The sequence below is a fragment of the Pristiophorus japonicus genome, chromosome 2 (genome assembly GCF_044704955.1).
Source record: "Pristiophorus japonicus isolate sPriJap1 chromosome 2, sPriJap1.hap1, whole genome shotgun sequence".
In the NCBI taxonomy this organism is placed as follows: Eukaryota; Metazoa; Chordata; class Chondrichthyes; family Pristiophoridae; genus Pristiophorus; species Pristiophorus japonicus.
Genome location: NC_091978.1, coordinates 135,185,733 through 135,211,866, shown reverse-complemented (window position 1 = coordinate 135,211,866; position 26,134 = coordinate 135,185,733). Strand labels below are relative to the sequence as shown.

The 26,134-nt window shown below is 42.2% G+C and overlaps 1 protein-coding gene across 8 annotated transcripts in view; it reads left to right on the top strand.

Annotated features, from left to right (window-relative positions):
• fat1a (FAT atypical cadherin 1a) overlaps window positions 1-26,134 on the top strand; it is a 227,293-nt gene that overhangs the window by 97,484 nt on the left and 103,675 nt on the right. For 7 of the 8 annotated variants that reach the window (XM_070869564.1, XM_070869585.1, XM_070869574.1 and 4 more), the window contains exon 4: window positions 9,354-9,415. In XM_070869564.1, coding sequence (XP_070725665.1) covers window positions 9,354-9,415 — 62 coding nt within the window. Of the gene's footprint in view, window positions 1-9,353; window positions 9,416-24,903; window positions 25,547-26,134 lie in introns of those variants that run through there. The other variant, XM_070869593.1, reaches the window with a different exon arrangement.

Below are 26,134 nucleotides of genomic sequence, written 5' to 3'. Positions count from 1 at the left end.
AGCTTTATTGCTAGTATTAAGATGTCCATTATGTTAAGATAAAGTGGTTCCAGATGGTTTATTTGTTTTTCCTTTCTGTATTGCTTTGCTAATCTAACCATTTTTTTTGCTGCTACAGTATTGAGTAATTTACTAGACTGAGCAGCAGTTTTCTACATGTTCTGTTGGGCAAATCCCAGTCTAACAGACGGCCATAGTAATACACAAAACTATTTCTGCCTCAGACAGATAGTATTGAAGCTTTATATAAATAAATGGTTTATTGATTATCCACAAAACTAATTGCAGACAGCTGTAGATGCAGGAGTTTGTTGGATTCAGCACTTATACAACTGATTCTCTCAGACACAGTGGCAAAAATTTCCATTTTTCACACGAGAAAGACCACAATTTCAGTAGTGTTTTTAGAGCTGAATATAGTGCAGTGGTGTGCGTTACTTTTATTCTATGTGCCAACTTGTCTGATATGTTCTCTAATTCAAGGTTTAATTGCTGCGAGCATCCTATGAACAATTATTGATGCTCTAATTGTTGGTCTATTTTATTTCATGCATTAACCAAAGTTTTAAAGAGCTGTAAATTGTTCTTGAAATTTTACCGCACAGTTTGTCAAATTTAGACATTTTTATTCAAACAAATCTATTATTCAATACCCTCAGTTTTTTAAAAAGCCACAGAATAATCCGACAGGTGCAACGTCGAATATCTGTGACCGAGGCCGTTCCGGACTTTCGATAGTCTTTCTGACATCGAATCCGGAAATACCGGAGCTCAGGTTCGGGTATTTCTGGATTTCGGAATGCAGAAAGCGGGGCGGGGGGGGGGGCCCGCCGAGGAAGAGCTGTTCGGGCGGGCCCCATCGCCGTGGAGAAGATGTTCGGGTGGGCCCCGTGGTGGAGAACCTGGGCGGGCGGGGTCCAGCTGTGGAGGTGGTGTTTGGGTAGGTCGGCGTGAGGCCCGGGGTTGGGCAGCGGCGAGGCACTGAGGTCGGCAGAGTCAGGGGGTCCGGATTCCGGACAACCCTGCCGCCGATCGGTCCGGATTCCGGAACTTTCCAGATTTTGGAATTCTGGATTTTCAATGCTGCACCTGTAGGCATAATTCCTCCTACATGCAGAGTAATTGCATTTGCTAGGCAGCAAGTGGTACAATAATAAATGTGATAGATTCACTGTTGTGTTTGTCACTTGAGCTAACCTCCGCTGGCGTAACTGGTTTGAAGGTTTGCTACGCTAACCCACTACAATCAAAAATGGGAAGAAAACATTTTTCCAAAATAATATCCTCATAAGAGATGAGAATAAACAGTAGTAAAAAAACAAACTGCGCTTTGGAAATGTATATTAAAATGAAGTTGATGTGAGTTTGACTTTAATATTACTGCAAGTAGGTTTACAAACCTGATTCAATAATATTGATAGCTGGGTTTAGGAATATCTACATGGTGGCTGTTTCAATTGTATGAACTATGTGGAGTACTGTCAGTGAAGATTAACAAGGTTTCTCTGTGATCATAATATCAGATTTTCAGTTTGTTTATGAAAATGATGGGTTATGGTCCGTGGGACACTGGCACCAGTACTGGGGTAAGAGGGAGCTGTTCTGTTTAGACGGGCTCCACTTAGACCGTGCTGGGACTAGGGTCCTGGCAAATCAAATAACTGGGGCTGTAGAGAGGGCTTTAAACTAATTAGTGGGGGGGAGGAGTAAGGTGAGCGAAAATTTAAAAGTCAAAGAACGAGGAGAAGGCAATAAAGCAGGGTAGCACTGAGGGAAATAAAAACCAGAGCGTGCCAGGAAGGGAGAGAGTGTGTAAACATAAAAACATAAAGGTGAATCAGAAAGTGGAGTCAAAGCAGGAAAAAAATGGTTAAAAAAACAAATTTAAAAGCTCTTTATCTGAAAGCACGTGGCATTCGAAACAAAATAGATGAGTTGACGGCACAAATAGATACAAATGGGTATGATCTGATAGACATTACAGAGACATGGTTGCAAGGTGACCAGGACTGTGAACTAAATATTCAGGGTTATTTGACAATTTGGAAGGACAGACAGAAAGGAAAAGGAGATGGGACAGCATTGTTAATAAAGGATGAGATCAGTGCGTTAGTGAGAAACGATATTGACTCAGAAGATCAAGATGTTGAATCAGTTTGGTGGGGATAAGGAATAATAAGGGGAAAAAGTCACTAGTGGGCGTAGTCCATCGGCCCCTTAACAGTCGCTACTGTTGAACGGAGTATAGATCCAGAAATAATGAAGGCTTGTAATAAAGGAAAGGCAATAATCATGCGCGATTTTAACCATCATATTTGATTGGACGAAGCAAATTGGCCAGGGCAACCATGAGGAAGAGTTCATAGAGTGTATCCAGGATAGTTTCCTTGAACAGTACGTTGTGGAACCAACTAGGGAGCAGGCTCTCTTGGATCTGATGTTGTGTACTGAGACAGAATTAATAAGCGATCTCGTAGTAAAGGATCCTCTAGGAATGAGTGACCATAACATGGTTGAATTTCAAACTCAGTTGGAGGGTGAGAAAGTTGATTCTCAAACCAGTGTCCTAAGCTTAAATAAAGGAGACTACAAAGATATGACGACCGAGATGGCAAAAGTGGACCGGGAAAATAGATTAAAGTATGGGACGGTTGATGAGCAGTGGCAGATATTTAAGGAGATATTTCATAACTCGCAACAAAAATCTATCCCAATAAAAAGGAAAGACTGTAAGAGAAGGGATAACCATCCGTGGCTAACTAAGGAAATAAGGGGGGGGGTATCAAATTGAAAGTGGGGATGAGACTGAGGAATTAATAATGGAGAACAGGGAAATGGCAGAGACATTGAACAAATATTTTGTAGCGGTCTTCACGGTAGAAGACACTAAAAACATCCCAATAGTGGATAATCAAGGGAGGGAGGAACCAAATACAATCACTATCACTAATAAAATAGTAGTCGGTAAAATAATGGGACTAAAGGCAGACAAGTCCCCTGGACCTGATGGCTTACATCCTAGGGTCTTAAAAGAGATGGCTGCAGAGATAGTGGATGCATTCGTTGTAATCTACCAAAATTCCCTGGATTCTAGGGTGGTCTCACCGGATTGGAAAACTGCAAATGTAATGTCCCTATTTAAAAAGGAAGGCAGACAAAAAGCAGGAAACTATAGACCAGTTAACCTAACATCTGTCATTGGGAAAATGCTCGAGTCCATTATTAAGGAAGCAATAGTGGGAAATTTGGAAAAGCATAATTCAATCAAGCAGCGTCAGCATGGTTTTATGAAAGGGAAATCATGTTTGACAAATTTGCTGGAGTTCTTTTGAGGATGTAAAGTGCAGGGTGGATAAGGGGGAACCAATGGATGTGATGTATTTGGATTTCCAGAAGGCATTCGATAAGGTGCCACATAAAAGGTTACTGCACAAAATAAAAGTTCATGGAGTTGGGGTAATATATTAGCATGGATAGAGAATTAGCTAACTAACAGAAAACAGAGAGTCTGGATAAATGGGTCATTTTCTGGTTGGCAAACAGTGACTAGTGGTGTGCCGCAGAAATTGGTGCTGGGTCCTCAACTATTTACAATCTATATTAATGACTTGGATGAAGGGGCCGAGTGTAATGTAGCCAAGTTTGCTGATGATGGGTGTGAAAGCAAATTGTGAGGAGTTCACAAAAAATCTACAAAGAGATATAAACAGACTAATTGAGTGGGCAAAAATTTGGCAGATGGAGTATCATGTGGGAACATATGAGGTTATCCATTTTGCCAGAAAAAATAGAAAAGCAAATTACAATTTAAATGGAGAAAAATTGCAAAGTGTTGCAGTGCAGAGGGACCTGAGGGTCCTTGTGCATGAAACACAAACAGTTAGTATGCAGGTACAGCAAGTAATAAGGAAGGCAAATGAAATGTTGGCCTTTATTGCGATGGAGGATAGAGTATAAAAGCAGAGAAGTTCTGCTACAACTGTATTGGTAATGCCACACCTAGCGTTCTGCGTACAGTTTTGATCTCCGTATTTAAGGAAGGATATATTGCATTGGAGGCTGTTCAGAGACGGTTCACTAGGTTGGTTCCGGAGATGAGGGCTTGACTTATGAAGATAGGTTGAGTAGGATGGGCCGAAACACATTAGAGTTCAGAAGAATGAGAGGTAATCTTATCAAAACATATAAGATAATACGGGGGCTCGACAAGGTGAATGCAGAAAGGATATTTCCACTCATAGGGGAAACTAAAACTAGGGGACATAGTCTCAGAATAAGGGCCTCCCATTTAAAACTGAGATGAGGAGGAATTTCTTCTCTGAAGTTTGTAAATATATGGAATTCTCTATCCCAGATAGCTGTGGAGGCTGTCATTGAATATATTTAAGACAGAGATAGACAGATTTTTGAGCGAAAAAGGATTAAGGGTTATGGGGAGCGAGCAGGGAAGTGGAGCTGAGTCCATGATCAGATCAGCCATGATCTTATTGAATGGCAGAGCAGGCTCGATGGGCCAAATGGCCTACTCCTCCTCCTATTTCTTATGTTAACTTTCATTTAATTCTACATGTGTATAGATAACTCTTTGCCACATAAGCAAAACCATAAATAATGATTCTACCGATAGTTGACTATCAGCAAGTATTTTACATGCACCAAGGGTTGGAGATAATATATTAGCATGGATAGAGGATTAGCTAACGAACAGAAAACAAAGGAGGGATAAATGGTTCATTCTCGGGTTGGCAATCAGTAACCAGTGGGGTGCCGCAGCGATCAGTGCTGGAACCTAATTATTTACAATCTATATTAACGACTTGGAGGAAGGGACCGAGTGTAACGTAGCCAGGTTTGCCGACGATACAAAGATGGGAGGAAAAGCAATGTGTGAGGAGGACACAATCTGCAAAAGGACATAGATAGGCTAAGTGAGTGGGCACAAATTTGGCAGATGGAATATAATGTTGGAAAGTGTGAGGTCATGCACTTTGGCAGAAAAAAATCAAAGAGCAAGTTATTATTTAAATGGAGAAAGATTGCAAAGTGCTGCAGTACAGTGGGACCTGGGGGTACTTGTGCATGAAACACAAAAGGTTAGTATGCAGGTACAGCACATGATCAGGAAGGCCAATGGAATCTTGGCCTTTATTGCAAAGGGGATGGAGTATAAAAACAGGGAAGTCTTGCTACAGTTATACAGGGTATTGGTGAGGCCACACCTGGAATACTGTGTGCAGTTTTGGTTTCCATATTTATGAAAGGATATACTTGCTTTGGAGGCAGTTCAGAGAAGGTTCACAAGGTTGATTCCAGAGATGAGGGCGTTGACTTGTGATGAAAGTTTGAGGAGGTTGGGCCTCTACTCATTGGAATTCAGAAGAATGAGAGGTGATCTTATCGAAATGTATAAGATTATGAGGGGGCTTGACAAGGTGGATGCAGAGAGGATGTTTCCACTGATCATTGGGACTAGAACTAGAGGGCATAATCTTAGAATAAGGGGCCACCCATTTAAAAGTGAGATGAGAAATTTCTTCTCTCAGGTGGTTGTGGATCTGTGGAATTCGCTGCCTCAGAGAGCTGTGGAAGCTGGGACATTGAATAAATTTAAGACAGAAATACAGTTTCTTAAACGATAAGGGAATAAGGGGTTATGGGGAGTGGGCAAGGAAGTGGACCTGAGTCCATGATCGGATCAGCCATGATCGTATTAAATGGTTAGAGCAGGCTCGAGGGGCCATATGGCCGCCTCCTGCTCCTATCTCATATTCTTATGTTCTTATTACAGACATTGCTCATATGTGTAGAAATTTACCAACAATTTCTAGGCTGTAGTCTTGCAGAGTTCTGCCTAAGAAAATTGGGTCCAATTGCCCACAAAATTTCTTACATATACCGAAGAAAAACAAAGTAATAACGAGAAAAAGTCAAATGGGCAGCGAAGTTCATCCCCCTAGAATCCCCCCTCCCCCAGCCTGGAATTCCCCATCCCCCAACCTGGCATCCTGCCTCGCCCGGCCTGGCGTAAATGGGACAGTGGCAGCCGAAATTCATGCATGCAGGTTTTTTGGCCGCTGCCTTCCTTGAAGGGGTCATCTGCTGGGTGGTTGAATTGCTCAATATGCAATTTTGCTGGACAACTGGCTGAATGCGCTCTGTGCATGCTCCATCCAGTTGTATTGGGCGACACAGCAGAAAAGTGTCCCAGCTCCTACCCGCCCAACCCCACCCACCCCCCTAATTAAAATGGACCTGGCTTCCTGTGCATTTCATGCTGCTTGCCCGATAGTTAAAGTCTACCCCAGCTTCTTCCTTGTAGCTCATCCTTGGACCTTGGCATTATTCTTGTTGCTCTTTTGGGCACTCTCTTCGATGCATGTCCCATTTGGAGCGCAATGACCAAAGATGTACAGAGTACAAGTGTGGTCTGCCAGTGCATTATAAATCCTTAGCATAAGAGCCTTGGAATTCTCCCTGGTACTGGCCAATAGTTATCCCTCAACCAACATCACTAAAACAGATTATCTGGTCATCATCACACTGCTGTTTGTGGGAGTTTGCTGTGTGCAAATTGGCTGCCTCGTTTCCTATAACAATGGTGGCTACACATCAATAAAGTAATTTATTTGCTGTAAAGCACTTTGGGACATTTGGTGGTTGTGAAAGGTGCTATATAAATGCAAGTCTTTCTTTATAACATCTGTGGACTTGATCTCCACTGTTCTGGTTATGTATCCAACATTCTGTTTGGGCTTTATTTATATTGTTTCCTTCTTGACACAAAGTGATTAGTCTACTTTTACTAATAGATCTCTTTTTAAGTCTCCCTCTTCTAATTCTGTTCCCTTTATGTACCTATGTTACTAATGTTTTCACCTAATGTGCAATAATTTACATTTGTCAGTATTACATTTCATTTGCTATTTATCTTTCTAATTTCATAACTTATCCAAATCCTTAAGAAAACTGTGAACTGCATCTGCTGTATCAAAATGCCATTTTTCCATTGTTGTCCATACATACTTAGTTTAGTGTTTACTGGAATTATAAGTTGCAGGACAATCCATGGATAACCGGACATAAAAATGGAGGACTGCCGTTGTACACCCCATTCTCGCCAACCCTTTTGTTCTCCTAATAGCCCTGCACTTGCTTATCTTGCGTGTGTGACAGCAAAACTACAGCTCTCAGAATGCATTGCTTCTAGACTACTTACATTTCACTGGTCTGTTTATTTAATGAAATGTTGCTTCATGGAGAAACTTAAGTTTAAGTTATTTTCAGGGACATGTTTAAGTGAAATTTTGTGGCTGACTTTGGAAAAAATAAACAAATGTGTAGACAGTTTTAATCTCTAAAGTTGAATAAAATAAAGATTTGCTGCCAGACTATAGAAAATGCCAAGATTGAAGATTAAGTGGGGGCGGGGGTGGGGGTTGTGGCACAAATATCTTTATTTAATCCATGAAATGGCAAACAACTGGGGAAGAATTATATTTTTCAGTTGATGCTCGATTCCACTGACATTAAATTAGAATATGAATTACTCATTTTCAGCAATCTTTACGGGAGTCATCTTTTTAATTAGGCACATTTTGTTTTTCTGTTCTGCCATTAGACTGCATTCTAGCTTTAAAGCAAGAATTTTCGTCTATAAACTAATCTGTATCACTGCTGTTCCCCAAAATGGGCCTCTTCTGTTCCCAGACTTACAAATGCCTTATTTAGCTTTGCCTCTGTGGTATGTGAAGCCATAGATTAGTGGTTGCTAACCAATGCCAGTGTCTTTTATTCAGCACTATTACAGTGTGCATGAATTCGCAAATAATGGAACCATACATACAAGTTTAGCAGAATTGTATTTATAACTTCAAACAAGTTACATTTGAAGTATTTACATTGATCTTTGCTTATTACTGATTTTAAAGGCTAATAAAATGATTGTATTACTTCATTGAAGAAGTGTTACATAGTGAAATATGGTGTTCAGATACTCAATAGACTTGTTGAATTTGTGAATATTTAATATGATAGTAAAATAGAGTAACTACTAAAATGGAGCCACACAGGAAATGTTTCTGCAGCCATTTTACTTCCTTGCGAAGAAAACCTAAGCTCCTATTGTGATGACTGGTTTCGGACAGACCTGGTCCTGTTCATTCCAAATATGACATTTATACACTGATCCATGATTTGCGGATTTCATGACACGTATGTTTGTACAGCTGATGAAACTAAATACTTGAGGGCAAATATTACTTTTGAATATTTATGCTGCATGTGAACACTCAAATAGCTTAGTTTCTGATGACAGTTCATTTGAAAAGAGATGGTAGTGCTATATTTTACCTGAATGTATGAAACGGATTTGAAGAGCAGTGTACACGCAAAGCTCTTTAAATTTGCTTCTTTTGATGTATACCGAATTAGCTTCTTTCATTGCTTTTGGTATGTATTACTGTTAAAATGTGCTTGTCTAAACTGTTAAAATGACAACAAAGTAGGAATATTTTAGTACATGGAGTATGCCCTCCTGTTATTTGGTGTAATAGATTTAAATGTCATTTTTGTTGGTGTGTATGTGTGCAGATGAATTAATTGGCTATGATGTTTGGATATTTTTGTTATTTGAAAAGCATATTTTCCATTTATCCTGAAGGAAACATTTATTTTGTGTGACTTTGTAGTTGTTAGGTACTGAGTTTAACATTCATTTGCTACGACAATAGAAAATCACAAAGACTGATGACCTTTGTGAACATGGCAGACTCCACATAACGTCTATATGGAAGTAAAGGAGTTGTGGAGCTAATTGAAGAGCTTTATTTGTGCACTGCTCTTCAAAACAGTTTAATATATTCTGGTAAAATCTAGCACTTCTCTCATCAAATGATTTAAACAGTGATCCACCAATGATGCTAAATGACCTAATTTTAACAATGCTATCAGCATTGTGCACCTGGTAGGAACATGGGCGTGCATGGTGTAAAGGTTTTTACATTAGTGTGAAATTAGAAAATGTAGGAAATTGTTCCATCAGAGTTTGTAACAGCTCAGTGTTTAAGCTGAATGATAGTTTGAATGGAATACATCTTGTCTTACAAAAGGTGATCGTGACAACTTGGATCTAATATGTATGTGAAATCAGAATATTCACTAGTTTTGAAAATCTTGAATGCCCAGGGTTATTTCTTTTCAGCTATATTTTGTTGTTTTCATGCCATATAGAGATTTCTGACACTAAAACTGCCAAGTTAATCAGAAATATTACTTAGTACTTGTTTATCATACACAATAATATGTGGATTAGAATCTTTACAAAGGTTCTGTAATGGGTCTGTTTGGATTTACAGGGTTGATTACAACAACTTCACGAAAACTAGACCGAGAACAGCAAGCAGAGCATATCCTTGAGGTGAGTATAATTTGTTTGTTTTAAAGATTTTCTCTAAACATAAATGATTGATGTTATTATAGTCTTATATAAATGTAAAATCATTCATATTTCAGCTATCTGCTCAGCTTAATCTGATGGGGTTTATGTAGACAAGATTTTGGGATCTTTAATTTTGAACCTCTTTTTTTGTATTTGGTATACGGGATCTCTGTACTTTGTATCCACACCACATTCGGAGTCGGTGTTTAGCTGAGAAAAATTGACGACTATCCCACAATAGATTTGTGAAGGGACCATGAACATGGGCTCCATTGCTGGGGAATGGATGTATTACAAAGAAATCCTCTTGACTTTCTTCACTGTAGCACATCTGTTTCACATAGGGCTACAAATAGGGCTTTGTGAAGGACTCTTGTTGGAAATCTTCAAAGCAACTAAAATTTAGAAAGAGAAAGAAATGAAAGGTGTTATGTGGGTCAATATTTATCAGAGATTAGTACATTACCAATACAAATTGTTACTCATTTTTGCTTTCCCAGTGTATTGATGTTTTTTCACTTCCTCTACTGCTGAACTTGGTGTAAAAAGCTAGTCTGACACTTGAAATTATGTGAATAGTTTCCTCAATAATGCTTATAGCTGTGATCAAGATGTAATTGAAATTTTTATATAACCCACATAGATAATTGTCATAAAAATCATATTTAACTGTCATCTGGAAGTTATATTTCATATTCTGTTCAACAAATACAGATGTTCACTTGTGACTTTGCAAATTAAAATGGTGCAAGCGTTCTCACTCACGTTTACTTTCATCAGTTATGTAATTTCTTAGTGCATATCTTAACACATTATTTAAAACTGGGACAAACAGTGCAATTCACTGCAGTGTTCTGGTGTGATGCAACAAGGGTGAAAGAAAGATAGCTTATTGACCATTTCACAGTTATCTAACTTTTCACAACAGATTGTTGTTATGTTATGTTTATGCATATCTCTGGTGCCATAAGCTATATTTTGCTACATGCAGAGCTTGTCCAAACTTCATGAGCAATTTAAACTAGATTTAAAGTCATTTTTTCTATGTAATGCAACATAATGTACAGAGTGCAAAAGCAAAATACTGCGGATGCTGGAATCTGAAATAAAAACAGAAAATGCTGGATTACGGAGACGTGGCTCCAGGATGATCAGGGCTGGGAACTCAACATTCAGGGGTATTCAACATTCAGAAAGGATAGAATAAAAGGAAAAGGAGGTGGGGTAGCATTGCTGGTTAAAGAGGAGATTAATGCAATAGTTAGGAAAGACATTAGCTTGGATGATGTGGAATCTATATGGGTAGAGCTGCAGAACACCAAAGGGCAAAAAACGTTAGTAGGAGTTGTGTACAGACCTCCAAACAGTAATAGGGATGTTGGGGAGGGCATCAAACAGGAAATTAGGGGTGCATGCAATAAAGGTGTAGCAGTTATAATGGGTGACTTTAATATGCACATAGATTGGGCTAGCCAAACTGGAAGCAATACGGTGGAGGAGGATTTCCTGGAGTGCATAAGGGATGGTTTTCTAGACCAATATGTTGAGGAACCAACTAGGGGGGAGGCCATCTTAGACTGGGTGTTGTGTAATGAGAGAGGATTAATTAGCAATCTCATTGTGCGAGGCCCCTTGGGGAAGAGTGACCATAATATGGTGGAATTCTGCATTAGGATGGAGAATGAAACAGTAATTTCAGAGACCATGGTCCAGAACTTAAAGAAGGGTAACTTTGAAGGTATGAGGCGTGAATTGGCTAGGATAGATTGGCGAATGATACTTAGGGGGTTGACTGTGGATGGGCAATGGCAGACATTTAGAGACCGCATGGATGAATTACAACAATTGTACATTCCTGTCTGGCGTAAAAATAAAAAAGGGAAGGTGGCTCAACCGTGGCTATCTAGGGAAATCAGGGATAGTATTAAAGCCAAGGAAGTGGCATACAAATTGGCCAGAAATAGCAGCGAACCTGGGGACTGGGAGAAATTTAGAACTCAGCAGAGGAGGACAAAGGGTTTGATTAGGGCAGGGAAAATGGAGTACGAGAAGAAGCTTGCAGGGAACATTAAGGCGGATTGCAAAAGTTTCTATAGGTATGTAAAGAGAAAAAGGTTGGTGAAGACAAACGTAGGTCCCCTGCAGTCAGAATCAGGGGAAGTCATAACGGGGAACAAAGAAATGGCAGACCAATTGAACAAGTACTTTGGTTCGGTATTCACTGAGGAGGATACAAACAACCTTCCGGATATAAAAGGGGTCAGAGGGTCTAGTAAGGAGGGGGAACTGAGGGAAATCTTTATTAGTCGGGAAATTGTGTTGGGGAAATTGATGGGATTGAAGGCCGATAAATCCCCAGGGCCTGATGGACTGCATCCCAGAGTACTTAAGGAGGTGGCCTTGGAAATAGCGGATGCATTGACAGTCATTTTCCAACATTCCATTGACTCTGGATCAGTTCCTATGGAGTGGAGGGTAGCCAATGTAACCCCACTTTTTAAAAAAGGAGGGAGAGAGAAAACAGGGAATTATAGACCGGTCAGCCTGACCTCAGTCGTGGGTAAAATGATGGAATCAATTATTAAGGATGTCATAGCAGTGCATCTGGAAAATGGTGACATGATAGGTCCAAGTCAGCATGGATTTGTGAAAGGGAAATCATGCTTGACAAATCTTCTGGAATTTTTTGAGGATGTTTCCAGTAAAGTGGACAAAGGAGAACCAGTTGATGTGGTATATTTGGACTTTCAGAAGGCTTTCGACAAGGTCCCACACAAGAGATTAATGTGCAAAGTTAAAGCACATGGGATTGGGGGTAGTGTGCTGCCGTGGATTGAGAACTGGTTGTCAGACAGGAAGCAAAGAGTAGGAGTAAACGGGTACTTTTCAGAATGGCAGGCAGTGACTAGTGGAGTGCCGCAAGGTTCTGTGCTGGGGCCCCAGCTGTTTACATTGTACATTAATGATTTAGACGAGGGGATTAAATGCAGTATCTCCAAATTTGCGGATGATACTAAGTTGGGTGGCAGTGTGAGCTGCGAGGAGGATGCTATTAGGCTGCAGAGTGACTTGGATAGGTTAGGTGAGTGGGCAAATGCATGGCAGATGAAGTATAATGTGGATAAATGTGAGGTTATCCACTTTGGTGGTAAAAACAGAGAGACAGACTATTATCTGAATGGTGACAGATTAGGAAAAGGGAAGGTGCAACGAGACCTGGGTGTCATGGTACATCAGTCATTGAAGGTTAGCATGCAGGTACAGCAGGCGGTTAAGAAAGCAAATGGCATGTTGGCCTTCATAGCGAGGGGATTTGAATACAGGGGCAGGGAGGTGTTGCTACAGTTGTACAGGGCCTTGGTGAGGCCACACCTGGAGTATTGTGTACAGTTTTGGTCTCCTAACTTGAGGAAGGACATTCTTGCTATTGAGGGAGTGCAGCGAAGGTTCACCAGACTGATTCCCGGGATGGCGGGACTGACCTATCAAGAAAGATTGGATCAACTGGGCTTGTATTCACTGGAGTTCAGAAGAATGAGAGGGGACCTCATAGAAACGTTTAAAATTCTGACGGGTTTAGACAGGTTAGATGCAGAAAGAATGTTCCCAATGTTGGGGAAGTCCAGAACCAGGAGTCACAGTCTGAGGATAAGGGGTAAGCCATTTAGGACCGAGATGAGGAGAAACTTCTTCACCCAGAGAGTGGTGAACCTGTGGAATTCTCTACCACAGAAAGTAGTTGAGGCCAATTCACTAAATATATTCAAAAGGGAGTTAGATGAAGTCCTTACTACTCGGGGGATCAAGGGTTATGGCGAGAAAGCAGGAAGGGGGTACTGAAGTTTCATGTTCAGCCATGAACTCATTGAATGGCGGTGCAGGCTAGAAGGGCTGAATGGCCTGCTCCTGCACCTATTTTCTATGTTTCTATGAGTCAGGCAGCATCTGTGGAGAGAAGCAGAGTTAACGTTTCGGGTCGATCTGTTAATAATATACACAGTGTTGTTGACAAATTGCATTCTGTTTCCAAACAATATAGACTAGATGAGAATTTTATCGGGTGGCCTACAGATACTGCATTTTACATTTTGTTTCTGGAATTGCCATATATTTTATAGTGTGACCTATCACGTCAGTCTGATTATTCTTTCAATGGTGCATTCGCTCAGGCACCACTTAATGGGGCCAAGTTTCGGCCTGAGTTGCTCCTATTTTTTTGGAGCAACTAGTTTATAATGGAGTGTCTTAGAAATTGCAATTCTCGGCATTTAGTTTGCTCCAGTTCTAGTCAGTTAGAACAGTTTCATTTTAGAACAGATTTTTTTTCAAAAGGGGGCGTGTCCGGCCACTTGCGTCTGTTTTGCAAGTTTAGGCAGTGAAAACTTACTCCAAACTAACTTAGAATGGAGTAAGTGTAGATTTTTGTATGCTCAGAAAAACCTTGCCTACACTTTAGAAATCAGGCGTAGGTTACAAATTAGGCATAGGGAAGTAATTACATTCTACAAGCATTCAACAGTCTCACTTATACAAATAAAGAGCCACCCTGAATAAAAAATTATAAATAAAGCAAATAAAAAATATTGAATATTCCTACCTGTGTGAAGCAGCAGCAGCCTTCGAGCTGCGGAGGAGGCTGAGGCCATTCAGCCAGGTGAAAGGGGATGGACACGGTTGGGGTCACACACACACAGGCAACGCAGCAGCCTCCACAGCTGTGAATTTATTTTTATAGGCTGCAGGCCGTTGGGCCAGGAGACAGGGTAGACGTGCAAAGCACCGGGAGGGAGAGCCAGACAGCCAGCCAGTTTAAAAGTTTAATTTGTAATTCAAATATGGGTGCTGCATTATCAACACCATGGATTATGCAATGGTTCGCCAGCAATTCACTGCATAGGACAGAATTGATTAGAACTCACCGCACCAGGAACGTCATAGCCTGTAGGTTGATGGGCAGGAGACCTTACCCACGTTGGCAATATCGAGCAGGTGCTCGTACCTGGACATGAGCGAGGCTGATTGTGTGAAAAGGCTGCGTTTCCGCAGAGAAGTTGTCGTTGAGAGCTGTGATATGCTGAGAGCAGATTTGCAGCGCAGAAGCAGAACACCAACTGCCTTGTCTGTTGAAGTGAAGGTAACAGCTGCACTTGCCTTCTATGCCTCGGGATCGTTTCAGGCGACAACTGGAAATGTGTGTGCCATCTCTCAACATGCAATGCATGCCTGTGTTTCCCAGGTCATGGTTGCACTGTATGCGCAGAGGAGTGACTTCATCAGGTTCCCAATGACCGCACAAGTGATCCATGACAGGGCTGTGGGCTTCTTCAGGATTGCTGGCTTCCCAAAGGTACAGGGCTGCACTGATTCTACCCACATCGCCTTGCGAGCACCTGTGGAGGATTCCGAGCAGCACAGGAATAGAAAAGGTTTCCACTCCATCAATGTGCAGCTTGTGTGTGACAAGCAGTGCATCATGTCAGTCGATGCGAGATACTCTGGCAGCACCCACGATGCGTTCATCCTACGCGACAGCGTTATATCTGACCTGTTTGAGCAGCAGCCAGAAGGGCAGAGCTGGCTACTGGGAGACAAAGGGTACGGCCTGACCACCTGGCTCATGACGCCCCTACCCGTGACACGGACGGAAGCTGGCCGTCAATACAGCATGGTGCACAATGCGACGCGCAGCATCATTGAGAGGACCATCAGCATATTGAAACAGCGATTCCGATGCCTAGACCATTCCGGAGGCCACTTGCAATACTCTCCTCAGATTGTTGGTCACTTCACTGTTGTGTGCTACATGCTGCATAACTTAGTCATCATGAGGCAGCAGGAGCTGGTAGTGGAACCAGAAGATCCACATGAGGGGCGAGTGCCTGACGATAGTAATTTGGAAGAGCAGGATGAGGATGATGACGACGATCAGGAAAGCATGCAAGTGCCTGATGCCGGAGCCCGAGGTCGGAGGAGGGCCATCCATCGTACTCCTTTAACGATTGCTCGAGCCTTGCGCCAGCTGCTCATCCGTGAACACTTCAATTACTGATGCCTGAGGGCTCTGTGACAACTGTTGCACATGGACATGTTTATTTTTTGGGGTTGTTCCTATGTTGTGTTGTGTTAATGGAACATGATTCAGTTTTAATGAAAAAATATTTTATTGAAAAGTTAACGTCACTGTAAGAAAATATTGTATCAAACTTTACTTTTTAATATGACTCTTGAAGATCACTTAAAAACTTTAAGATCACTTATAAGTTGTAAAGTTACAAAACTTACAAAACAATTTCAATTTGAAAAATGCTACTACAGCTACATCAAGAACAAGAACAAAAGCAGCAAACAAAGGCTGCAACCTTCCCTCATCCACATCTCGGTGAATGTTCACTTCTTCATGGGGGTGCCATTTGATTGGTGGGGCTGTGTGCCCTTATTGCAGCAGCTATCTCCATGAGGGCCTGTGCCGTCACTTGCATGCCCTCCCTGACGGCCTGTGCCATCGATTGAATTCCCTCAGATATTCCCTCCCTAATTTCCCGTGTCATTACTGCTATTTCTCCCTTCAGTACCGTCACCTCTTCACCCACTGCACTGACGCTGCCGATGAGTGATTGCGTAAGCTCATTGGTCTCCATACCCAATGTCACAACCTGAGCCGCATCAACGACTAAAACAATGATAGAGAGGGAGATTATGAAAGTAAACTAGCATGAAATATAAAAACAGATAGTAACAGTTTCTATAGGTACATAAAAAGAAGGAGTAAAGTAAATATTGGTCCCTTAGAAGGTGAGATTGAGGAATTAATAATGGAGAACAGGGAAATGGCAGAGACGTTGAACAAATATTTTGTAGCAGTCTTCACGGTAGAAGACATTAAAAACATCCCAATAGTGTATAATCAAGGGGCTATAGGGAGGGAGTAACTAAATACTATCACTAATGAAGTAGTACTCGGTAAAATAATGGGATTAAAGGACAAGTCCCCTGGAATTGATGGCTTACATCCTAGGATCCTAAAAGAGGTGGCTGCAGAGATAGTGGATGCATTGGTTGTAATCTACCAAAGTTTCCTGGATTCTGTGGAAGTCCCAGCGGATTAGAAAACAGAAAATGTAACGCCCCTATTTTAAAAAGAGGCAGACAAAAACAGGAAACTATAGACCAGTTAGCCTAACATCTGTCGTTGGGAAAATGCTGGAGTCCATTATTAAGGAAGCAGTAGCAGGACATTTAGAAAAGCATAATTCCATCAAGCAGAGTCAGCATGGTTTTATGAAAGGGAACTCGTGTTTGACAAATTTGCTGGAGTTCTTTGAGGATGTAATGAGCAGGGTGGATAAGGGGGAACCAGTGGATGTGGTGTATTTGGTTTTCCAGAAGGCATTTGACAAGGTGCCACATAAAAAGTAACTGCACAAGATAAAAGTTCACGGGGTCGGGGGTAATATATTAGCATGGATAGAGAATTGGCTAACTAACAGAAAACAGAGAGTCGGGATAAATGGGTCATTTTCCAGTTGGCAAACAGTAACTAGTGGAGTGCCGTAGGGATCGGTGCTGGGACCCCAACTATTAACAGTCTATATTAACGACTTGGATGAAGAGACCGAGTGTAATGTAGCCAAGTTTGCTGATGATACGAAGATGGGTGGGAAAGCAAATTATGAGGAGGACACACAAAATCTGCAAAGGGATATAGACAGGTTAAGTCAGTGGGCAAAAATTTGGCAGATGGAGTATAATGTGGGAAAATGTGAGGTTATCCACTTTGGCAGAAAAAATAGAAAAGCAAATTATAATTTAAATGGAGAAAAATTGCAAAGTGCTGCAGTACAGAGGGACCTGGGGGTCCTTGTGCATGAAACACAAAAAGTTAGTATGCAGATACAGCAAATAATCAGGAAGGCAAATGGAATGTTTACCTCATAGGGGAAACTAAAACTAGGGGGCATAGTCTCAGATTACAGAGCTGCCCATTTAAAACTAAGATGAGGAGGAATTTTTTATCTGAAGGTTGTAAATCTGTGAAATTCTCTGCCCCAGAGAGCTGCGGAGGCTGGGTCATTGAATATATTTAAGGTGGGGATGGCCAGATTTTTGGGCGATAAGAGAATAAAGGGTTATGGGGAGTGGATAGGGAAGTGGAGCTGAGTCCATGATCAGATCGGCCATGATCCTATTAAATGATGGAGCAGGCTCGAGGGGCCAAATGGCCTTCTGCTCCTATTTCTTATGTTCTTATGTGTTACCTCACCTCAACCAAGACCGAATTTGGGCTCAGCAACCCTGCGCTATGGTGAGGGAAAAATAGCTAGTTTTCAATCCTGATCACTATCCAGTGGCTCTTGTTTGTAGTTGCTTTGTGCAGTTATTGGGTGAGGACAAGATTGGAGTCAGCTGTGATGCCCTTTATGATAAAATAGCCTGTTGGGACTTATTATCTCGGCTCACACATGAAGATTAGGTACATGAATAAGGCAAGCTAGGGCTGTCGGCAGGAATGAATGTGTACCACAGCAAGAGCCTTCGGAGAAAATGAGGAAAGGGGAAAAGAAATTTACATTGCAAATTGTAGCTTTGAAAACCTAAAAGTATGAGTAAGATTCTGGTCACCTGAATGTGACCAAACTGTGTCACTGAATATACTGAGCACTAATGGTTCCAGAGTATTACATTAAGCTCCGAGATATTTTTCCTTAACCGTGTGGGAATTGGACCTTTCATGGGGAAACCACAAATTTGTGAATCCATTTTAAAAAAATAATAAATGTTTATCACAGAGTGAAACTGGTTTGTATTACAGAAAAAAAATGAAAGTAGATATGATCCAGATCTTTAAAATACTGGGAGATATGTAATTGTGACATATACAAGCTATTTAACTTGGACTGCGAGTGTAAAACTAAAGGATACAAATGAACAAGCCTCAAGCAAGGCTAAAGCTTAAAGAAAACACCCCCACAGAGTAGTGGATAAGTTAAACAGATTGCCAGCAAAAGCAGTTGCAGCTATGTCAATTAACTCTTGCAAAAGGTGGATAAACATCTGGCCAGTAATGGGATTGACAGCTATAGGGAAAAATATAGACCAAGATAGTCGAACACTCCACAGGACGCAAAGGTTCCTTTGCTCCTGGGATCATGTAGTTGTCATCTGTGGAAAGCAACTGGCGGGCTTTGAAAGTGAAAATGTGAAGGTTAATAGATAGTCTGGAGCTTTACTTTATTGTTTTTGGTGGTCCGGAGAAAAAAATTGCGGAGCTTTCAGGTGAATAAAATGGATAGAGTCCAGTTCATAGTCTGCAAGAAATGGATTGATGGTTTAATGGCTTGTTCGTATTCCATGCTTTTTTTATTGTTTTTGTGCGAGATTTTCAGGCTGCAAGCCAGGCAGAAATGTGGCTTGAAAATGGTGAGGTTTGACTTCCTGTCCCATTCCCACCGACTATGTGGCCGATGTTGTCTTACCAAGGGCCTACCTATGGCAGCCAGAGCGCCCACCTGAGTCAGGCACTCGGTCCTTTTTTAAATATGGAAATTGGGGTCCTATGACATACCTATTGTCATTTTAGGACTCAACTGGCCATGCATGCTCCATTCTGTTTCAGCTGGCAATCCAGCCGAAGAGAAGCCCAGAAAGTAAGTTTTCATTGATCTTTATGGGGCCAGGAGCAGCAGGAGTGCTCCTCTGGGCCCCAGAAAATGATCCTGGGCCAAAAATTGATTTGTTTTGGCTGCGGGCTGCCTCAGCGCGATTGTTTCTGCCCACAACACATTGGCCCTACAATAATGAGTTCCAGCCCTCAAAATGGAAGGGTCTTCCTGCTGGGACTATCGAGCAGCTGGCTGCTACACTCCTCCGGGCGGCTGCCTGAAAGCTGCATGGAGGTTAAAATCTAACCCCTGTGATTTGTTTATAAGGGACATGCTGAGATAAGACTTTTTCAGAACTATTATTAAAATGTGTTTCTATGGCCCCACTTTTGCCCAGCACTCGGCGCCTAGTGATTATTTTGGCGCTGAAGCTCAGTTGAAAGATTCTCCAGTGTTGGGGCACCGGCGTCTACTACCAGCGGCAGAATGTTTGGCGCCATACATTCTTGCGCTGGTGTACCTGTAAAAGAAGATTGCGTGCCATTTCTGGGCATAAGGCCAACTTTTCCTACGAACAAAATTTTTCAAACCAGTGCACAGACCCTAGAAGGACCGTAGGAAAAACCCTTAGCTGCAGTTAGAAAAATCTGTGCTGGCCCACTCCTATCCCCGGCCAAAGGGACTCCCTGTTTCTTATAAATAAACTTTTAGGGAATTTAAAAAGCAAACATGAGCTATATGCAAGTATAAAAATAAAAATAAATGTAAACTTACCAATAATGCTGCTCCTGCTCCTGCAGTGATAACTGTAAGCAGCAGATTTTTTTCTGTGCATGCGCAGTGCATTTAAAAAATCTTTTTTGCGCATGCGCAATTATTTGGCCTTTTTATTTTGGAGCGTATGCGCTGGTGCGCACACTGGAAACCCCGCCCTGCGAGATCGATTCGAGTAGCGTCAGCGCAAAAGGTGCGTATGCTGGAAGAAAACTTTGGATTTTTATTTTCAACTCCGAGGGGCCAGAAAAAAACGGGCGTCCCGGTGAGTGAGTGCCATTATTTTTAATTTGGGAAAGTTGGGCCCTTTAAGAGGTAGCTATTGCACTGGAATGGGAGAAGCCACTCCTGTTAGTAAATTATAAATGTTTGTCTTATTATCCTGTTGGTTGAGAGGGCTAATATTTCATTTCAAAGGGTCACTTCATGTAGCAAGCAATTCTATTATTGTTGAGCACCAGAGTCCCTGAGTGATTTGGGTAATTTTACAATTAATGTGATTCTTAAGCATCGTAAGTTTGATTTGGCTGCTTTGATTCTTCAGGCGAACATTGAGAGGAAACATCGTGGCTCTGTACACCATTCTTCTAATTATCCATTTGATAGCTAAGGGAGTGAATTCAGGTTACCATATGAAATGTGCACGATGAGACAGCAAATTAATTTACCTACCTAGAGCTTGTTTTCTTTGGCTTTGAATGACCAAGCTTCCTTGTATGAGTAGTAATTAAAGTCATTCATTACTCCACGATAGTACAAATATTCTAGTGCTGGGAGCGATAGATCAGAGTATTGCTTTCAGGTCTTTTTCCTTTGGAATGTATAATTTAGACAGGTGTTCAAAAATCGGATTCTTGATGGATGACATTTTAATAAATGCGAAGACATTTAAATGTTTTTGGGCTAGACAAATGTAGGCTCTTTGGGCAGATAAATCAAGACATTTTTGGACAGGAGAGATATTTTTCTTAAAATTTTTTACTGTGCCTCAAGATTACATTAAACTCTCATTTTAGACCCATTTCTGTCTAGAATTGTTAACCAAATAAAGCTGAGTAAGTCCCTTCTAGTATAAATGCACATAATATAAATGTTTTTCAGTACACGATTTGTCTATAGAATTTAATTTAATTTTGCTACCCATTTTATCCATTACTACACTGCATTTCCTCCTTTCTCAACATACAGCCTAGCCTCGTGGGTTATCCATGGAAAATGCGAAAATCATATTCATCCTAGAGTGTTGACAAAGCCATTGACTGTGCCTTTGGAGAGAAATTGTGGACTAGAAATTGGATCACGCTGCTCGGGTGTAAATTGGACGCCTAGCGGACTAATGTGGTAGCCATGCTTGTGCTCATTCCTTGCTGGACATGTGCTGCCCCCATATTGGATCAGGCTGCTCAGTAGGCATCCAGGCTGCATACCAGAAATTGATGTTGGGCCCGTTGCACATGCAAATCGGGGACCTAACACTTGTTTCGGGCCCTTTGAACAATTAGTTTGCTACTGGCCACCTGCATGGGAGCGAAGAAGTCTGAACCATAGAATCAGTGAGCTGCAGGCATAAAATGGGCAGCACAATGGAGCTTGTTGGATTCGGCCAGGCAGGTAGTGAGGGAAGTCCGTCGGATTGGAGGATATGGGGGGGTTGACTCTAGAAAATTAATTTTAAATTTACCCTTTTGGGGCCTCTTCAACTGTGTGTGTGAATGGCGCATGCTTTGTCCAGTCGCCTTCCAAAGTGGCATTGGGGCCCTTTATAACCATAGGATCCTGATTTGCATAATGAAAGGGTTGGCACAGGTGAGTCTTCCAGTTGCCCAACGGTCAGACATTTTCTGCATGGCGCTGGTAGGGATGATGTAAACTGGCTGTTATGTGCTACTCAGCTACATTGTTTACGCTGGGTGGCCCAAGTTCAAATCTACTGCTGCGGCTCTTAGTACAGAGAAGATTAAGAGGCGTTCTCCCAGAGATTTTCAAAATTATGAGGTGTTTGATAAAGTAAATCAGGAAAATGTATTTCCACTAGTTGGTGGCTTAGAGGAATAAATTTAAAAACATCACCAAAAGAATGAGGAAAATCCAGTCGCAGGTCATTTCATCTGTCTGCAGTATTTTTGTATGTGGTGATAAAATGACCAGTGAGTGGGCAAAACTATGGCAGGTGGAGTTCAATTTATGGAAGTGTGAAATCATCCACTTTGGATCCAAGAACAACAAATCAAAATATTTTCTTAATTACGAAAGATGAAGAACAATGGAGGAGCAAAAGGGATTTAGGTGCCCATTTACACAAATCATTAAAAGCTAGTGCACAGGTACAGAAAGTAATCAAAAAGGCTAATGAGAATGTTGGTCTTTATCACAAGGAGATTGGAATATAAAAGTGAAGAAGTGATGCTTCAGTTGTGCAGAGCCTTGATCAAACTTCATCTAGAGTATGTGTTCCGTTTTGTGCACTGAACCTCAGGAAAGATATATTCGCCTTGGAGGAGCTACAGCATAGATTTGTCAGAATGATACAAGGGCTTAAAGGGGTAAATTAGTTGGAAAGGTTGCATAAACTTGGCTTGTATTCCCTTTGAGTTTAGAAGGTTGTGAGGTGATCTAATTGGGGTATTTACAATGATAAATGGATTTGATAGAGTAGATGTAGAAAAGCTATTTCCTCGGGCCTGGGAATGCAGAACAAAAGTACATAATCTTAAATTACGAGCTAGGCCACTTAGGAATGAAATCAGGTAGTAGAAATCTGGAACTTTTCCCAAAAGTCTGGATGCTGGGTCAGTTGAAATTTTCAAGACTGAGATTTATCGATTTTTAATGGGTAAAAATATCAAGGGACGGGGAACAAAGGCGGGTAAATGGAGTTGAGGTACAGATCAGAACATAAGAACATAAGAATTAGGAACAGGAGTAGACCATCTAGCCCCTCGAGCCTGCTCCGCCATTCAACAAGATCATGGCTGATCTGGCATGATCTAATTGAATGGCAAAACAGGCTTGAGGGGCTGAATGGCCTACACCTGTTCATAATACAAGAACATAAGAAATAGGAGCAGGAGTAGGCCATTCGTCCCCTCGAGCCTGCTCCACCATTCAGTAAGATCATGGCTGATCTTGTACCTCAATTTCTACCTCATATGCACCATTGCTTTGAATGAATTTCACAGATAATTGTGACGAGGTTCAAATTACAATTGCTGTAAAGGCACCTATTTGTCTTTTCAGTATATACAGACTGGTTCTTTGTCAAGTTTGTTTTTCTTACCTGACTACAGATTGTGGATAGTATTTTAATTATCAGCTACTATTCAACATGAAGTTGAATTGTTTCCTTTGTGTTTTGAAGCTTGCTTATTCATAGACTGACAATCCATTTGTTACTTGGGCTGGGTTTTGTTGCGTTTAGTTGCCTTTCTCACTACAATCACTTTTACCTGATAACATAATTTCAAGAAGGAACAGCCTCGTGTAAAGATCCTTTGTGTTAACAGGCAAGACATTATTATTTCTTCCACACAATACCTGTCCGCTCTTTTATTTTTTACCTGATGAAACTCTCCTGTTAATCTTAACGAAATGACATTAGGCAAATAGTACTGGATGAGTTTGAAATCTGATATTTAAACAATGGTTCAGGTAATATTGTACTGTGCGAGCAGTCTTTAGCGGGATACTGATGTAATTAGAAGGCAGACCAAATGGCGCACATCTATTAAGCATAATTAAATGTTCATTGACTAAATGTGATCAGATGCCTTTTTTCACCAAATAAATGGTTATTGACTAATATGAGATAAATCGTGGTGGGTAGTATCTGTCCAGAATTTGGTCCCTCATATAATGGGCCGAATGTTTGGTTTTTGGCGATTTTGGGCGTTAATCGCGGAGATTATTTTTTTTACCGCTGGGTTACAGTTACCGCCAGAACATGAAGATCGCTGGCGTTGCACAACAGAATTTGTGTGCCGGAGCTGAAGATTGCGACCCCATAAGAAAATCGGACCTTCTGCCGCATGCGCAAATGTTTTTTTTTTGGAGGTGGGGGGGGGGGGGGAGGTTTTTTTCTTCCCGCGCTTCTGGTCAGCTGTCGATCGCAAATGCTAATACAGGCAGGAAGCGCCCGTGCATGTGCAGTACACCCAGGGCTGAATCAGCCATTTTACAATTTGATTTTCACGATGGAGGATGAGGAGAGTAGACGGAGAGCCAGAAGGTTCAACCCAGAGGTGAACGAGGCCCTTGTTGGTGCAGTAGAACGAAGATGAGCTGAATTAAACGGGAGAAGTGGAAGTAGACCCCTCCCATCGGTCTTCCGAAAAATTTGGAGCAGAATAGCCGAGGAGGTTTCTGCCGTCGACACTGTCCGGAAGAGGTTTAATGATCATTGCAGGATTGTTAGAGTAAGTACAATTTTTATTGATGCACTCCTTCATTACTTAAATTATAAATCTGACACACTATTTGTTCCCATGCTTTTAGTATAGGCAGGCTTAGTGTTGCACATTATTTGCCATGATCTTTACACATTGCTTTCTGAGATCTTAAAAGATGTTCCTGCACTTCGATGGCTTCCTCATGAACTATGTGCAACTTCCAGAGCCATTAAACAGAGGACTGTATTTCATGCACACAGTATGGTATAAGTGCGTTGGTGGCTATCTGTATGTGCCACAAGAACAGATGGACCCTCTGATAACCATTCCCATTGTCATCTTTGCAGGCAAATAAGTCCCACGACCACCGGTAGCAGGGGGCGGTCTGCTCCAAACCATGCCATTAACAAACCTCGAGGAGCGAGTGGCCGGTCTGATCGGTTCCTCAGAGAGGGCAACTGCACGTGGGAGTGCTGACCCCCCCCCCCCCCCCGGCTGGGTTGGAGCAATGTGATGTAATGTCTGTAGAGTAGGTTGGGGCAATGTTATGCAGTGTCTGTGGCCGAGGGTTGAGGCAATGTCATGCAGTGTCTCTGGACTACATATAATGGAGTAGCGGTGACTCTTCAAATGAGCGTGTGCTATGTGACCTTCCTACCCTGCCCCCTCCCCTGCTGCTAACCACTCATCTGTTGTTTTCTACTTCCAGATGAGTCGCAGGCGCCAAATCCTCTACTGCAAACCTCCATCTCAGGCCGTCAAGTGGGGAAGAGGAGGAATTTGAGGGAGAGGAGCAGACGGAGCAGTCTACTGTGGGGTGGGGGGATCACCCACACCCCACTGATCGACACCTCGTCCGAGGATGAAACATACCCAGGCTTTTAGCCATCTGAGTACTTGTGGCATGCGGCAATGCACTTCCGGGGTCGAGTCCTGTATGCCGTCTCTTAGGAGCGTGATTCGGCAAAATCAGCCTGCTGACAGACAGGCGGACGCACAACTGGACATGGTCGAGGTATTGGGTAGGGTTCCCACAAGCATCACGGCGCTCACTGCGACCATCGCGGAGGTCGGGTCGCAGATTGTCCTTGTGAGCCACGAAACCTGCGAGTCCATCAGTGCCCACGCACTATTGGTGGCCTCTAACAGTGACACTGCAGTCCCCAGTGTCACACCCAGATAACCTCTGACTGGCGACGCTGAGCAAGAGGCTCGCGAGTCAGAAGCTGGGCCTTCCATACCCTGAGCTTCTCCAGTTGATCCACACATGGCGTCGCCATTGTCTTTCCCCCCCCCAATACAGTAGGACTCTGGCCGCCTTGCTGCATGAACTCTTGGTGCCACCTTGGGTAGGGTCATGAGGGAGGAGGGTTGGGGGCGAGGGACGGGGGACGGTGTGGAAGAGATGGTGGTAAAAGACATTCGGTGCAGGGCTTGTTTTGTTATTTTATGAAAGTTTTAAAAGTTTACAAATTCTGTTCAAGTTTACAATGTTTAATAAGTTTATAATGATTATTAAATTATTTTGTTCACCATACCCATTCCTGTGTAGTGATTCATTTGCAGAATAAGAGGGGGAATAGTCAACATGGTGGGATAGAGTGGGCAGGCAACGGTCAAATGTACCATTCACTCTTCAAGCAAAGTGTTGAATTATGAGTTGCTGACGTAAGGCTTTTGCAGCGGCGAAAACGCCACATAGCCTCCCCCTGTGGTGGTCGTGGGGGTGGGGGTGGTGGTGGCGGCATGGGTTCCTCGCCAGGTTCATCCTCCATCATCATCCTCCTCCTCCCCTCTCTCCTGAGGTGCTCCTGCAGTCCCCATTGGCAAATCCTATCCCCTCATGATGGCTAAGTTGTGTAGCATGCAGCACACCACAATGAGACCTGCTGAGGGGAGTATTGCAAGCAGCCTCCAGAGTGGTCCAGGCATCGTAAGCG